General features: G+C 30.4%; 1 protein-coding gene across 1 annotated transcript in view; it reads right to left on the bottom strand.

Annotated features, from left to right (window-relative positions):
* Positions 1 to 11,212, bottom strand: part of LOC107439328 (fatty acyl-CoA reductase 1) — a 61,690-nt gene extending 50,478 nt beyond the window's left edge. The window contains exons 1-2 of the mRNA XM_071183784.1: positions 11,163 to 11,212; positions 4,372 to 4,487 (exon numbers count right to left, since the gene is read on the bottom strand). Of these exons, the coding sequence (XP_071039885.1) occupies positions 4,372 to 4,487; position 11,163 (117 nt within the window). The 5' untranslated portion in view covers positions 11,164 to 11,212. The remainder of the gene's footprint in view (positions 1 to 4,371; positions 4,488 to 11,162) is intronic.
* Between the last annotated feature and the right edge of the window lie 4,480 nt (positions 11,213 to 15,692).

Here is a 15,692-nt window from a genome sequence, read left to right as displayed (position 1 = left end):
AGTTATTAACAATTTTTGACAGTCGTGCACTTGTTACAATTGTCCCCACTTACGGGGTCAATTGTAACAGTTCATAAATTCAACTAAAACATAGTTAATTATACATATTATCATAGTTGTGATATATTTTTTTATTGATCAAAGTAGTAGTGATATTTTAGGTGTAAAAATAATAATGAGCAGAGACCTAAAGGGTTAAACTTTTGACTTTAAGGGGTTAGAAATTTTAATTTATGCAGTGAAAGGTGACAAATAAAGTAATGCACATGCAGCATAATATAAATGAAAAAGGAAACTATTGGTGGTTCTTAAGGAGTTAAGTAATGGTTTGTAAACATAAGATTATTTATTTTCAGCTGTTACAATTGTCCCTTTACTTATTGCTACAATCGTCCCCAAGACGCCATTTCAGCGTCATTTGTTAAAAACAATGCTAGTTAATTAACAAAACTAATCTTTTTTTTTGAAATGTTCATTAAGGTGTCCACTTACATATTCGGTTAATAATTCCTATTTGTTTAAACAAAATTACTTTGTTGCAATGTAATATTCTAATACCAAAAAAAGTACTTACGTAGCGTGAAAATATCTTTTGTGATGTAACTCTTTGAAAAGTACATAAAAATGGTTGCCAGCAGGGGTCTACATGTAGATTTATTAAATACGCCTTGTGTGCCACCTAGGAACCAAATCTGGAATTCTTTTTTTGATCATTATGTAATAGAATAATAAAAAATAATAAATATTTAGTAAAAGTTATTTTTGTATGAAATTATCTTTGGATATTTGAATTTTATAGTTGCGGGGTAAAATTTTTCAGTTCACTTTAAAAGTTCTCGAGATATGAAGAAATACGCAGAAAATAAAATTAGTATTTATGGGTCCAAACTTTGGACTGCTCATCTGAAGAAATTATGGGGACCACATATACCAGATTGGGGCTACTCAGGGGTCAGAAAGCCGACTCTGTTAAAAAGAATGGTATGTTTATTCAGAGAAGTACGTTTTGTGTCTGATTTCATTACTTAAAATATCGCCTGCACTAATTAATTAGCATATTTGGGGTCACTCTCTTGAACCATTAAAATTGAATCGTAGAATCGTAAAATTGAATCGTTAAAACGAAAAGGTACAGAGAGGTACGCTGGAATCAAAATAAAATTAACACTATAACTGATTTGCGAATTATTAATGTTCAACTTGCAGTAAAAATAAAATGTGGGTTACTTTGCAGACCGCAGGAAGGAATTTTTAGACTTCACACGAGCTTTTATCGTAATTCCAATTTGCTCGAAAGTTTATGCAATTTTAAATGCGTTTTCGCTAATTTTTTTCACTATTTTTGCTTTACATTTCATTTTGTTTCGCTTACGTTAGCACTATAACTAATTCGTGAATTATTAATGTTCAACTTGCAGTAAAAATAAAATGTGGGTTACTTTGCAGACCGCAGGAAGGCAACTTTAGACTTAACACGAGCTTTTTTCGTAATTCCAATTAGTTCGAAAGTTTATGCAATTTTGAATGCGTTTTTGCTAATTTTCTTCCCTATTTTTGTTTTGCAGCCTAAAAACTATAAGACTCAGAAATGTTGATGTGTTAGAAAATGTATGGTGCACAAAAAAATGATAATAAAAAAAATAAAAAAATTAAATGAAACACCCTGAATTACTTTTACTCGTATTTTCTTGCACAAGGACTAAATCTCAATAGCTCGAGAGGGGATCTCAAATAAGGTAATTAATTTTTACAGACGATATTTCAAAATAAGAAATTAGAAACAAAAACGCACTTTCTCAGAAAGATCACCGAAGTCAAGCAACACTGGCTGCGGTCAGTGTGCGGGTGGGTGACCACTTGGATCAGTCTGCGTAGGGACCGAGGGTGTGCGGTATCGGTCCTCGTTAAACTGTGCTACCCTAAAGTGCTCGACTTCGCGTGCAGGTAGTTAGGCTACCGAAGTGGGGGTGCCATCCCCCCTGCAGAGGATCAAAATTGTGATGGCATGTCTTCGGATCTTCCGCAGGGATGTTTCCCAGACCGTCGCCACTAGCCCATTGTGCAGCTCAAGTGCGACGTAAAATGAACTACAACAACAACCAAAGAAAAGTACATGCAAAAAACAATTTTATTACTTATTTATAATTTTTTATGTTATTTAAAAGTGATCGAAAAATTTATTAATATCAAGGTATACAATTTCTTATATAAATTTAAAGAACGTAATTTTAAATGGCAAAGTACAATATTTGAGCAAAATCGGTCGAAAAGTTCCTGAGAAATCGAATTTTAAGTATACGACTTTTTAAAATTCAATTTCTCTGGCTGACCGATTAAATGCACGACCGATTACGCTCAAATTCTGCCATTTAAAATTACATTCTTAAAAATTATGTGGAAAAAAATTGTATACCTAGAAATTTAAAGTTTTTCGACCATTATTAAATAAAATAATAAAAATAATAAATAATTATTAAAAATTATTTTCTGAATAGAATTATCTTTGGATAAATAAATTTTATATTTGAGGGTAAAAAATTTTCCAATTCACTTAAAAAGTTCTCAAGATCTAGCAAAATGCGCAAGAAGTAAATTGAACATCAAAAGGTTCAAACTTAGGGCTGCTCTCCTAACCAAACTATTGGAACCATATTTCTCCGATTGAGGCTAACCCCGTATTTTGTGTGTAAGAAATATTTATTAAAAAAAAGGTATAGTTATTCAGAGAAAGTACGTTTTTTTGTTTGATTTCGTAATTTAAAATATTGTCTGCAGAGCCTATTTGAGGTAGCCCAATCGAGCCAATAAAATTGAGTCTAAGTACTTGTTAATCCGATTATTAGATCAAAAGTTATTCCGGTTGACGTTTATTATTGTTATTTTTTAGCGCACTGTGCAAGAAGTGCGAATAAAAAAAATAGTTAAGATTCGACTTTTAGTTCGAGAATTATCAACTGTTAAATTCATTGAAAAAAATAAATACTGAAGCCTACTGAAATAAATCGACAGTTTTGAAATTTAACATGGTGAAAGGGTCATTCTCAGTTATAAACTTAAAGCAATTATTTTTTTTCTTTCTAAATTCGAATTTATCTGATAGTTTTCTATTTTGAGTACTTTTTTCGCGAATATTTTTTACTCTTTATTTACTTATGTTTTTGATTTAAGCCATTATACATTAATTTAAGTTATTGCACAAAAATATTTTTATCTCTTTCGAGATCTTCATTTTATAAGCTCACGCTTGACTTGACTTGAAGCACTTGTAGGCAATATAAGAAAGATTATCGTATTTATTGCTTCTTATTATATCACACACTTTGAATTCCTTAAAAATCGTTCACTTTGTAACGATTAACACATTAACAAAATGCTCTAATATAAAATTAAAATGATTATATATTTTATAAACAGAACAAACTTTTAAAAAAAATAATGAGTTTGGAAAGAAAAAAAAAAAAAGATGCACACACAGCAAATGATTATATATTTTATAAAAAGAGCGTACTTTTAAAAAAAAATATTGAGTTTGGAGGGGGAAAAATATAAAGATGCACACACAGCAAATGATTATATATTTTATAAACAGAACAAACTTTTAAAAAATATTGAGATTGGAAGGGGAAAAAAACAAAGATATATTCACAGCGAACCGTTGGTAAGCGGGCTTGAATGCTGAAAGGGTCATTTTTGGTTCAACACTTAACGCGGGCCACTTAGCGCGAGCTCTTTTGGAAATTGCAATTTTTTCGAAAGTTATTGCAATTTTACGTGCGTTTTGCAATTTTTTTGTTGTCCTTATTGTTACAGTTTGTTTTGCTTCGAAAAATGTATAAGACTTAGAAGCTATACAAACTACGAAGGTGTGTAGAAAAATGTGCTAGGAATTTAATGGAATTAAAGAAAATAGATTTTTAGTTTACCGAGTTCAAAAATTATCAACTGTTAAACTTGAAATAAAAAATAACATATTGGCCTATTTAATACCAGCAGAAATGCCATTACGGGGCTGAAATTTGATGTGTTGAAAGGGATATTTTCAATTATAATCCTAACTCGAGATATTTTCTCTCTCAAAATTCCCTTAGTTTTGAAAGTTATTGCAATCTTTATTTTTGTTTTCGAGAATGTTTTTTCCATAAAAATTATTTAATCACTGCAGTCGAAAATTTAGTTCTCTCGAGATTTTAGTTTTAGAAGCTCATGCTTGAATTGATGTGAATAGTTAAAAAAAAAAAAAAAGAAAGAAAGATGAATTTATAAAAAAAAAATAATAAGCTATTAACCCTAAATGCATTAACTAAATTTTTGGGCTGCCTTTCTAAAATACCCTATAAAACTTAAGCTATTAAGGGCAAAATAAAAGCTTACCGTTCCTAAGAATCCTGCTGCTCCAGTTGTAAATATGGTTTTTCCAGCATAGAATTCCGAGAGTGTTTCCATCGTTTCGACCTTTAGAAAATTGTGATGGTAGTCTATACAATGCACTATAAAAACACTTATTAGTCTATCAAATACCTATTAAATCATGTTATTCAATAAAGAAAAGAGTTGTTTTTGTTATAAATTAACATAAAATATTGTTTACGATTTTCAAAGGAAATAAATTATTTGTTTTCAATCTCGTTATTCCTTGCGGAAATATTTTCTAAAAGTAATGTTAATTGCACCATCGCTAAGCAAAGAAAACAGCACATTTTTAAGGAAGCACTTAAAAACATATAAGCTTAACAGGCCGCTTCTATCATTTTATTTTTTTACTATACGTGTTGTTATTTAAAGCATTTAAGCTAAGTCGTTATTCTGGAAAGATTCTGAACTAAGCAAAATGAATCCTACCATTGAACTTCGATAAAATTTATATCAATATACATTTTTGAGAGACATATTTGTACATGTTAAATTATCAGCATGATTACCATAAAAGAAATTAGCTTTCTTACTCACTGTATGATTTAAAATGGCTTGAATCTTCCAATAAGTGTATTTGAATAAGTAAATCGTTTAATATGTAGATTTGAATAAATTATTCAAAGAATTCGAATTATACCATGAAGCTGACGGTCATGGTGATCATTAAGTGATTCAGTAACTACTAGAAATACTGGATACTAGAAAAAATTTATCTTCAAAGTCATTGAGTAAATTCCTTTGAACAAAAGAAATGAATAAGATTATTTGCTTTTGGTAAATGTAAAAAGAGGACAATGATCAAACAATTATGAATAAAAACAGCAGGTGTGCTTCGAAATCCTTTCTTCATTTTTGTACTGGTTATTTTCATCTTTTTTCTTAAGCTTCTTCCCGACTATGTAATTGTAGAATTCGAATATTCTAACAAAAAAAAAATTTTTTTTTAAAACTTTATTTTGATTTTCTTAGCATTCTGTTTGTTATTTCATTTCATCAAAAGTTTTAAAACAACTAAATCTCAATCTGAGAGTTTTTATTAAGCTTCATTTATTTAGATTTCTTTAAAATGTACAGAGCGCAAAGAAAAAGAGAAGAAAGAACGAAGAAAAAATTAATCCTGAAATAACTTTTGATAGGATATTCTTGTACTTGAACTCAATTCTAAGGATTCGAGCGCCGACAATATTTTAAGTTACGAAATGAGACACAAAACGTATTGTGTCTGAATAAACATGTCTTTCTTTTCCTGGATTCGGGTTCTGGACCATCAAAATATGGGGTTAGTCACAATAAGTTATAGATAGAGGAAGAAGGCTAGCTTCCATAGACATAAAACAAACCAATCCCGCACGCGTGGATGCCAACACTGTGTATAAAAGAAAAAACAAAATTTAGGGGCACAGCAGCAAAGGGTTTTTGAAACGGATTTGTACCATCCCCTCCACCCAATCACTTGTTGGGGAAGAGAAGAAAAATTATCTATGTTTTATTGTTGGTTTGTTAAGCCTCTTTACTCTACTGATACTGTACTATAAAGTTATTTCTTTCAGAAAATACTTATATCATCCATTTTGATTAACTCTGCTTACGCATTTTGACATAGAAAGAAAGAATAAAATGGTGGATGACGGGAGGTAGCATACCCAACTATACTTGCAGAGTTTGCAGAGTTGTCTATCAACCGGTTAACAGCTGACGTACCTCCTGACTGGCACTTTTCTTTTTATGCGTCTTAGTACATATGATGCTCTGCTAAATCTGAGATCTGAGTACGTTTTTCTGATGTAGCATATCGCAGTTCTCCACGTTACTTACGTATTCGAAGAGCTAGACTTCTTCTCCTTTCTATATTCTTTTGTTAAAATCTGGGAAATGTGCTTCCAATAATTTGGTCAAGTCAGCAGTTGAAATTTTAGGCCCTTTGTTGTTAAGTTTACTTTTTGCATATTTCGATGCATCTCCAGATATTTTTAAGTAAGCCGAAACATTTTTGCACACAATTAAAAAAATTATTTTTCAAAAATAATTACATGCGAAAATAACTTTTAATTGTTTTAAATATTTTTAAAAATATTAGTTGAGAAAAATTTAGAATTGTGAAGTGTACGAATTTTTGTATAAATTTATGAAATGCAATTTTCGATGGTAAAATGATGCAAAATTGAACTAATAGTTCCTGCTGAATGAAATTTTAAATTTAGGGCATTTTTGAAATCTGATGACTCCGAAACTATTCGACCGATTTGCTTACAATGTTTTATTTATTTATTTATTTTTTTACTTTGCCATATAAAATTACATTCTTTGAAATGATGTAAAAACTTATATGCCATTCAATTCAATATTTCTTCAACTATTATTAAATAAAATAATAACAAAAATAACGGATAAGTATTAAAAATGATTTTTTGCATGGAATTATCCTTGGGTAAACGAATTTTATAATTGTGCATGAATATTTTTGACTCGCATGCAAATACGTTTCAATTAACCTTAAGGGGTTCAAACACTTTCCTTACCTTCTCTTCAACAGGGATCATGTTTTCCAGATTGCATCCATATGTTGAGGGTCAGGATTGTAAATCCATAGATAAAAAGAAAATGTTTATTCAGAGAAAGTACTTTTCTTCGTCTGATTTCGTTAACTTTAAATGAGTCTCCAATTAATTACTATATTTAAGCTGACTATTGAATCATTAAGATTGAGTCTCAGTGCATGAAGGAAGTTCCTTTTTTCCTCTTGTGCAGCACTTTGGATTTAATCGCTGTAATTATTCATTCACAAACGAAAATCAAAGTTTTTAATTAGGCTCAACAGTCTAAAGAGCCCCGTGATAGAATTTTTGCGAGCTATCTGCGACAAAACTCTCTATCGCTAATATCTTTCTGCAAGATACTTTTAATTATAATAAACATGTATGTTGTGAATTTAAAATAACAAAAGCGCGGTGTTTACAAAAACAAAACTATATATATATTTTTGTTTTTTATTTGAACATGTAATTTTTATTCTAATATTATAGGTAAAATTTTCGCATTTTGTTGAGAGGGGGGGGGGGAAGCAGAAATTATTTCCTTCGCCTTTTGTAACTAATCATCACAATAAAAAAAAAAGAAAAATTATTAAATCCGTAGTAGTAATCGGCGAAAAAAAAAAAGATCGACTACAAAATCACGCGAATCGGACACCTCTAATGCGCGTTTCGTTTCTTGATTAGGCTGTTGCATAAAAGTAATATCGTATAAAAAGTACCGGATTTAAAAACTATGGAGAAATCAATAGCAATAACTGATGAAATTCGACAGAATTATTGCCTTAAAAAGTAAATACTCAAATACACGATTCGAATTTTCCATGTTGTTGCTAGTCAAGAAAAAATTTGAACTTGAAACAATGAAATATATATCACGCTAAATGAAAATTGGAAGCGCTACCTCTTTTCGGAATTAAAATTGCTCGAAGAATATAATGCAATTTTAAGTACTTTTTTCGTGAATTTTTTATTCTATTTGTTTCTTTAAATAGTATATATATATATATATATATATATAACAAATAAATAAAAACAAGAAGACACGAAGAAAGTTTATCATTCTCGGGAAAATTTCTGTACATGTAAGTTGATCTGATTTTGCTACTCGCTTTATAGTCCCTTTTTAATGTTTTTTCTTTTTCTTTTATTTTATTTTCTGTTTTTACATGTTATTTTTACTTATTTTTACTTTTTGTGATCTATTTTATTTGCTGTTATTTTTATAAAAAAAAATTTTGAGTGCTCCTCACACTATTGTATTAATATATTTTGCTTTGGCTTTATTGATGCAATATCAGAAAGCACTCTGTTTTGCGGATATAATCGTGTGGGCTGAAGAAAAGATTATATCTTTTTTTCCCGGTTTTTTAAATAAAATTTCATCCTTTTTTTNATGTTTATATATATATATATATATATATATATATATAATTTTTAATGAAACAAAAAGAAACATTTAACAATGATGAACGAGAGGCAACCACGGAGGTTGGTAAGCGAAACTAGCAGAGGTGAGAACTCTATCATATTAAAATATCTTTAGTATCACTATCGCTGTTTTGGATGTCCAACTTTTTGTTACACTTTGAATTTTTGTGCAAAAACTGCACACAAAATAATTGAAATTACAATGGAGTGCAGAAATATGTACAGGGAGTATGATGGAATTAAAAAAATAGCATTCTATAATTAGTTCGAGAATTATTAATTCCGAAATTTGAAGTAAAATGTACCTTGAGGTTCATAAAGCAAGCTTCATAAATGTCGCTGCATAGATTGAAATTTGACATGCTGACTGGTCCATTTTTTGCTTATTAACAAAGCGTTTTTTTTTCCCTCAAAATTTCAATTCATTTGAAAGTTATTCCACTATTAAGTTCTTTTCTTTGCGGATTTTTCTTACTTTTGTTTTAAATAATAACTACTTATCCATTATTGTAGAAAAGCATGTTTTGTATTATTATCCGCATTATTTTGTAAGCTTGCGCTTTATTTAATGTCAAATTTAACAATGAAAGAAAGGAATAAATGCAATAAATATAGCATATAGCAAGAGAGTAACAGATTAGATGTTGCCAGATATACATCTTAATGCATCCAAACATTTATGTCGCAATTTTAAAAATGTAGAAGATTTGAGGGAGAGGGATATTGTTTTTAGTATGAACTTTTGATGCGGAGATTTGATATATGATATTTGATACTTGATATTATATGATGCGGAGATTTAGTGATTATAGTCACCATCAGGGATTAATTCCAGACCTTCCCTAATAATTAAATATTCATCGTTAATACAATCTGGAAAATTTCTTAAAATCGTAGAAGTTCGCCTTTATCCATCAAAAAGTATAAATATCTGTATGAAAATATGAATAGTATGAAAATATCTTAAGTGTGAAGTAACTTAGGGATTCTCAAGTGAAAGCAAACTTTAAGCATTTTTGAGTAGCCTTAAGAAACATTAACTATTTTCTGCTGATTTGGCGAGATTGTCAGGTTCTCACCAAATCATTAAATTACAATAAAACAGTTAATGCTGCACTTTTGAATGTTATTTTCGTCAATAATTGTAAGAAAACATAAAATTAAAATTTAGTTAAATGAAAGTACCCGCTCATGAGGAAATTGTTCATAATGGAGAAGCGTCTCCTAGACGACAATTTCAAACATAGGTTTCTAAGCAATTTTAATCCTGATAATGAGCCAAAACAGTCTGTCGTAACATTTATGAGACCTGTTATATACGCTTTTAAACTAGTACATTTAGAAAAAAATAGACTAAAAATGTCAGTAAAGTAAATAATAAAACACGGTAACTTTAAGAGCAAAACAAATTTCAGATTTTAAATCCCCATGCGAAAATTAGGTAAGATCAAGTATTTGAATGAATAGAACAAGAAACTTGTTTCTCAATCTTACATTTAATTTTCTTTTGTCTTTTTATCAATACCAGTTTTTTTTAAAATCTAATTATAACTTTAATTTTGTTACTTGTTCTTTTAATTATGGCTTTTTAAGTAACATCTTATTGCATGTTCCTTAAAACAATTTAAATGTAAAGATAGTTATTTTCAATTAAATTAGTATCATGATTAATTTATTTCAAATCATTTACCATTGTATTGTACTCAAGTAAATAACGTGTCATAAATATGTAGATAGAAGCACACAATTCTAACGAAATTGTCAAACAATTAAACGATTCTATGCATATTCTAAAAGAAGGGTATTTCATAAAACTACTTTATCTAATAAATAAATAAAAAATATTTGTATTATTTCTTTTTAAAAACAAAATTAAGGAACTAATATCTTGCACGAGATTGCTAATTTACCTAGTGTAATGAATGTTTAAAAATCAATGGTTTTTTTTTCTTCATCTTCAGTGGTTTTTTCTTTTAATAGTTATTAATTTTCTTTCAGTATAATAAGAAAGAAAAGAAAAACAAGTTATATAATTTTTTATTAATTTATAAACCTCCTTAAAGAAATTTAACTAATGATATCATAACGCAAACTCAGGAACTAAGTAAATTTTCTATTTCTTCTTTAATTTAAACTTCCTTAAACAAATTAATATAATTCTCTCTAGACTAACGAGACTAACGAGACTAGACTCTCTAGACTAACGAGTATCATTAGTATGTTTTTTCACTAACATTTCCTTAATAATAAAACATTTAGAGGAACGGGGAGTGTTTTGTTATTATTCTTTTCTTAATATTCTGTTATCTTCCTCATTAATAATAGTTGAAATTCACACGTCATGAGCCGATTCGGATTATATATATAATACAAAAATACAAAGAAAACAAGCGAAGAAATAAAAAGAGTAAACATTCTTTAAAAGAGAAAAAGAAAATTTATTATAAATAATTAAAAATAATTAAAAAATAAATAAATTCTTTCTTCAAGAATTAAAAAGAAATTAAAAAGCCAGAAAACAAAATGATGAAAAGATGTAATCTCGTCGCCAGCTGACACCATTACATCGCAAATTTGGGTGCATTCTAATATTGTACTAATTTTGTCAAAGCAAAAAATATCAATATCAAAAAATATCAAAAGAAAAAAATATCAATATCAGCACCAAAAAATTCATAAGAAAATGAAACATATCAAGCAAAGGACACAACTATACAAAAAATAGAAAATAAAACACAAAGAGTAACAAATAAAACAGGGAGTGAGATAATGCTGCTATTTACTTACTGACTTCGTGCAAAAGTGATTTAAAAATATTTTCGTAGCTAGTTTGCCGGATTACTAAATTAAGGTAGGTAGGTATACTTTATTTGCGTCATACTAGAGCTGAAAAATGGGCTATTCGCGATGGTCTGGTAAACATCCCTAAGAATGATCAGAAGACACACCATCCCAATTTTGATTCTCTTCAGAGGAGATCTCATTTGTGAGGGCACTTTCTCAGTTTAGACATAGATTTGAAAGGGAAGAAAATTTTCTCCAGATCACTGCACCTATGGTGTTGCTCAGCGGCCGACTACAGGATTTTTGATAAAAACAAATTTTACGATCACGTATATCGCATATGGATGGTGTTTTCAATAGAAATGTAAACAATAACAATCTCGAGCTCGGCACCTACTCTAGTTCCGGTTAAAAAGTTTGCAGCTGCTTACTACATGTTATTTTGATAGGCGATGTTTTCAAACGGATAATTTTGTTTTCAATAAAAGAAATAAATTAGATAATTTCTGAGCTCAAATCTGCCATATTTCATAAGATATTAATGTTAATATGTAATTCTGGTGAGTTTGAAGTGAAAATTTGTTTTAGTTTTTCAGAGATATATTGTTAAAAAAGGTGACATGGTTGCTAGATTTTGAATAACTCGCTTTTTTGGCAGTCTTGATATGGCCTCTTTCCATAACTTTATTACTGTTTGTTCTTGTTGCAAGCTGTGCACCATCTTACGTTAGTGTTAACACTTTTAGCATTGTAAACACCAGTATTGTTAGCATTTCAAACACAAGTAATAAGTAATCAAATACATTATTTGCAAGAATCTCAAAACACAATGATGCCAAATGGCTTTAAAATACAACGGAAACAGTAACCCGGAATTTTAGGCGGTACCGAGCTTGCAGCGTTCCCTAGTGTAGAAAACACCATCCATACTTGGTGGGTCTTAGCGGAATCAAGGATCGAATCTCGGCCCCTGCAGACCGGAGTCCTGAATATTAAATTGAAACGTAAATAGAGGCTCGTTTTTAATGCTCGTTTTTACTGAAGTACTGAACCGAGCTTGATTTATCTGTTACCTTGGATTGGTCCGAAGCTAGATTTGTGCAAGGTAATTATATAATAATTTATTTAGTTGTGGCAATTATTTAGTTATTCATTAATTATTTCGATTTTTGTTAGTTAACTGAAAAACTACTGAAACTAACGATTCATTTTCGTGCCCAGTCAAATAAAACTATCGGTTCGAACTAATATATATATATANGCTGCTTTGTATAAATTATCGGTTATTGTTATTAGCAGAGGTTGTAATTAAGAGCGTTGTTCAATCCCTGGTCCATTAGTACGTCTATAATATATATATATATATATATTTTAAAAATTAGATTTGGAAAAGAGGAGCTTTTGATTCAAATTTATATAAGACACCTACTTTCTCTTGTCTCTCAAAAAAATTGCAACCGTGCATGCGTTGAAGACCTTAGGCGTATCCACAGATAAGTATGTATCCTTGTTGTTTGTTAATGATTATTTGATAATGATAATGATTATTTGGTAATAATAATGTTTGATAATGATGATGTTTGATAATGATTGTTGTTTGAAATAGTTCCCAAAGCATAGCGAAAGTTCATGTCAATAATGTGCATTTTTTATAATAATATATTTCATGTTGTATAAACTTTTACTGTGTTCTAGTTATGAAATAAAATTTTTTGGTAAGCTTTTAATTTTTAATTTAATTTTAAAATAGGTTACTTCAAAAAGTATGAACACATTAAGTTCGTTACATTCAATATTTCTATTAAATTTATTCTAGATAATTAACCAAATGTAAATTTTTTTTAAAAAATCAGATTATGTATTTATTTATTAAATCAAATAGTCAGTTAGTAAATATCATCATATATGCGAATTACACTGATTTAACTCTCATTGTAGTTCTTTTTAGGTTCATATTATTAACTAAAACGAAATACATGATTTTAAAAAAAAATTCAATGCTAATTGCAGCACATTTATGCTTTAAAAACACATTTTGATCTAAAAAAACTTGTAATTGAGACAATTTTTTTTCATTGGCTGAATGGTTAGGAGTCTAAAGAATTTTATAAATCATCTTAAACATTCGATATCCTTAAAGTTTTACATTAAATAAATGAGCGCATTTGCTCTGGTATAACTGAAAAGTATTAAAAAAGTTTAAGTTGAAGACTCTCATTGTGTATCGTTCATACAAAAACTCTGCAATTTAATATTTCGCAATTTTATATCCTCAATAGATGTAAGAGTGAAAAATTAAAAAAAAGGAAATGAATTTTTTGACTTGGTTTATACACTCTTACACCTATTGAGGACATAAAAATGCGAAATACTAAATTACATAGTTCATATATGAGCGATAGACAAAGAACGTGTTCGTTACACGTCCTTCAGAAGATAAGGAATAATTTCTGTGGCTGTCAATGCGACGCCCATTCCTGGATAACTCTGGATCAAATTATCCATATCCCATTCCCGTAAAATCTAAAATAGATGTCTGATGGACGGCTATTAGACATATAATGGATCTCCCCTGAATCAAATATAGATGTTTAGTAGACGTCCACCTGGTAACCACATGGACCTTCGTGGCGTCTACATCCACTAGATGAATTTGTGATATATGGGAACAATATAAATGAGTTTTATATAAATATTAAAAAGTGATACTTAGTAGTATAATACACTATAGTGCTTTGTCTCTGTTTGCAAACTGATTTCTTAATAACGCACAGTATATTTATTTGCTGAACTGTATGAGGCATTAATATTACTGGGAATTAATAATAGCAGGGGAAGAATTCGAAGGATATATCCAATCATATATATAATTAAAAAAAATATAAAAAACAGGATCTCATATATTGTAGGGAGGGTGTTTTCTACACTAGGGAGCGCTGCAAGCTCTTGACTGCCTATACTTCTGGGTTACTGTTTTTGGTGTGCTTTGAAGCCATTTGGCTCTCAATTTGATCATTGCGTTCTGATACTATCTTGAGGTTTACTTCTTGTATATGTGTATTTGTTACTCGCTTATTATTTGTGTTCAAAAGAAGAACCGCAATAAGAATTGTCGTTTGATGTTGCAGTTGTAGTTGTAGTTCATTTACGTTGCACTAGAGCTGCACAATGGGCTATTGGTAGTTGTTGTTGTTAATTTACGTCGCACTAGAGCTGCACAATGGGCTATTGGTGACTGTCTGGGAAACATCCCAGAGGATGATCCGAAGACATGCCATCGCAATTTTAATCTTCTGCAGAGGGGATGCCCCCCCACTTCGGTAGCGCGACGACCTGCACGCGAAGTCGAGCACTTTACGGAAGAACAGTTTATCGAGGACCAATACCACACATCCTCCGTCCCTACGCAGACTGATCCAAGTGGTCACCTACCCACACAGTGACAGCAGCCAGTGATGCTTGACTTCGGTGATCTACTGGGAACCGATCAGTCCAGTGCGAGACCAGTTGTCGTTTGATGACCTGTCATTTCAAGGTATAAGAATTGTCATTTAAAAAAAGAAGCGTTATAAAGCTCTTCTTACTTTGTAAACAATATATCAACTTCGAAATTTAAACCCAAATGATAATTTGTAAAATGAACTTAATCTCGCTGCTCGAACAATATGCTAACACAAAAGTATGGTGGTGCACGGCTTGCACAAGAACAAACGGTAGTAAACAAGTAAAAAGAGGCCAAATCAGAACTGTCAAAAAAGCGAGTTCTTTCTAAATCTAGCAACCATGTCACCTTTTTTGAACAATACATCTCTAAATAACTAAAACAAATTTTCACTTCAAACTCATCAGAATTACATAACCCCTTCCTTCTCGCTCCCGTGAAAATGACGGGGTGAGTTTTCGCCTGTTATTTCTCGCTCCCGTGATATTGACGGGCTGGAGTGTTCATTAGTAACGCGCCAATAAAAATAAAACTAATTCATTTCTTTTGCCCGGAAAAAATTTTATTTCTCATTTTACACACCAGATAGCAGTATCAGGATATTTTTTAAGGTAATTGTAGATAGTTAGTTTATTTTAAACTAGATTTCAGCACTAATCAAATACGTAATACAAATATTGAAGCCAAAAAAAAGGCACTTTTATGACCGTTTTCTCGAAAATTAACCGATCGTTAAGGCGTTAATATCATTAATGTCTTATAAATTACAGCAGTTTTGAGCTCGGAAATTATCTATATATATATTTCTCTTACACGGCGACAAAAAAAGCCTCATTACAACTCCCCGAATGGCAACGCTAGAAAATCGACCAATGATTGCCGCTAAAAGTGTCACATGCCAAATCTAGCTGAGGTGGCTCTATATATAGCTCTTTTAAAAACGGAAACTGAAATAACCAAAGAGAGCATTATCACCAATTGTGATCTCTTCCGAAATTCACCCTATCAGCTGCGCTGCGGCAATCTCATACTATTAAGCTAGGCAGAAGTGAGTAGTCTTCGTCGATAGATCTCTATTTCAGTATTTTGTC

This window comes from Parasteatoda tepidariorum, chromosome 7 (assembly GCF_043381705.1).
Source record: "Parasteatoda tepidariorum isolate YZ-2023 chromosome 7, CAS_Ptep_4.0, whole genome shotgun sequence".
NCBI lineage: Eukaryota > Metazoa > Arthropoda > Arachnida > Araneae > Theridiidae > Parasteatoda > Parasteatoda tepidariorum.
The sequence above is the reverse complement of the archived record's forward strand: the minus strand, read 5'-3'. Positions and strand labels throughout refer to the sequence as shown.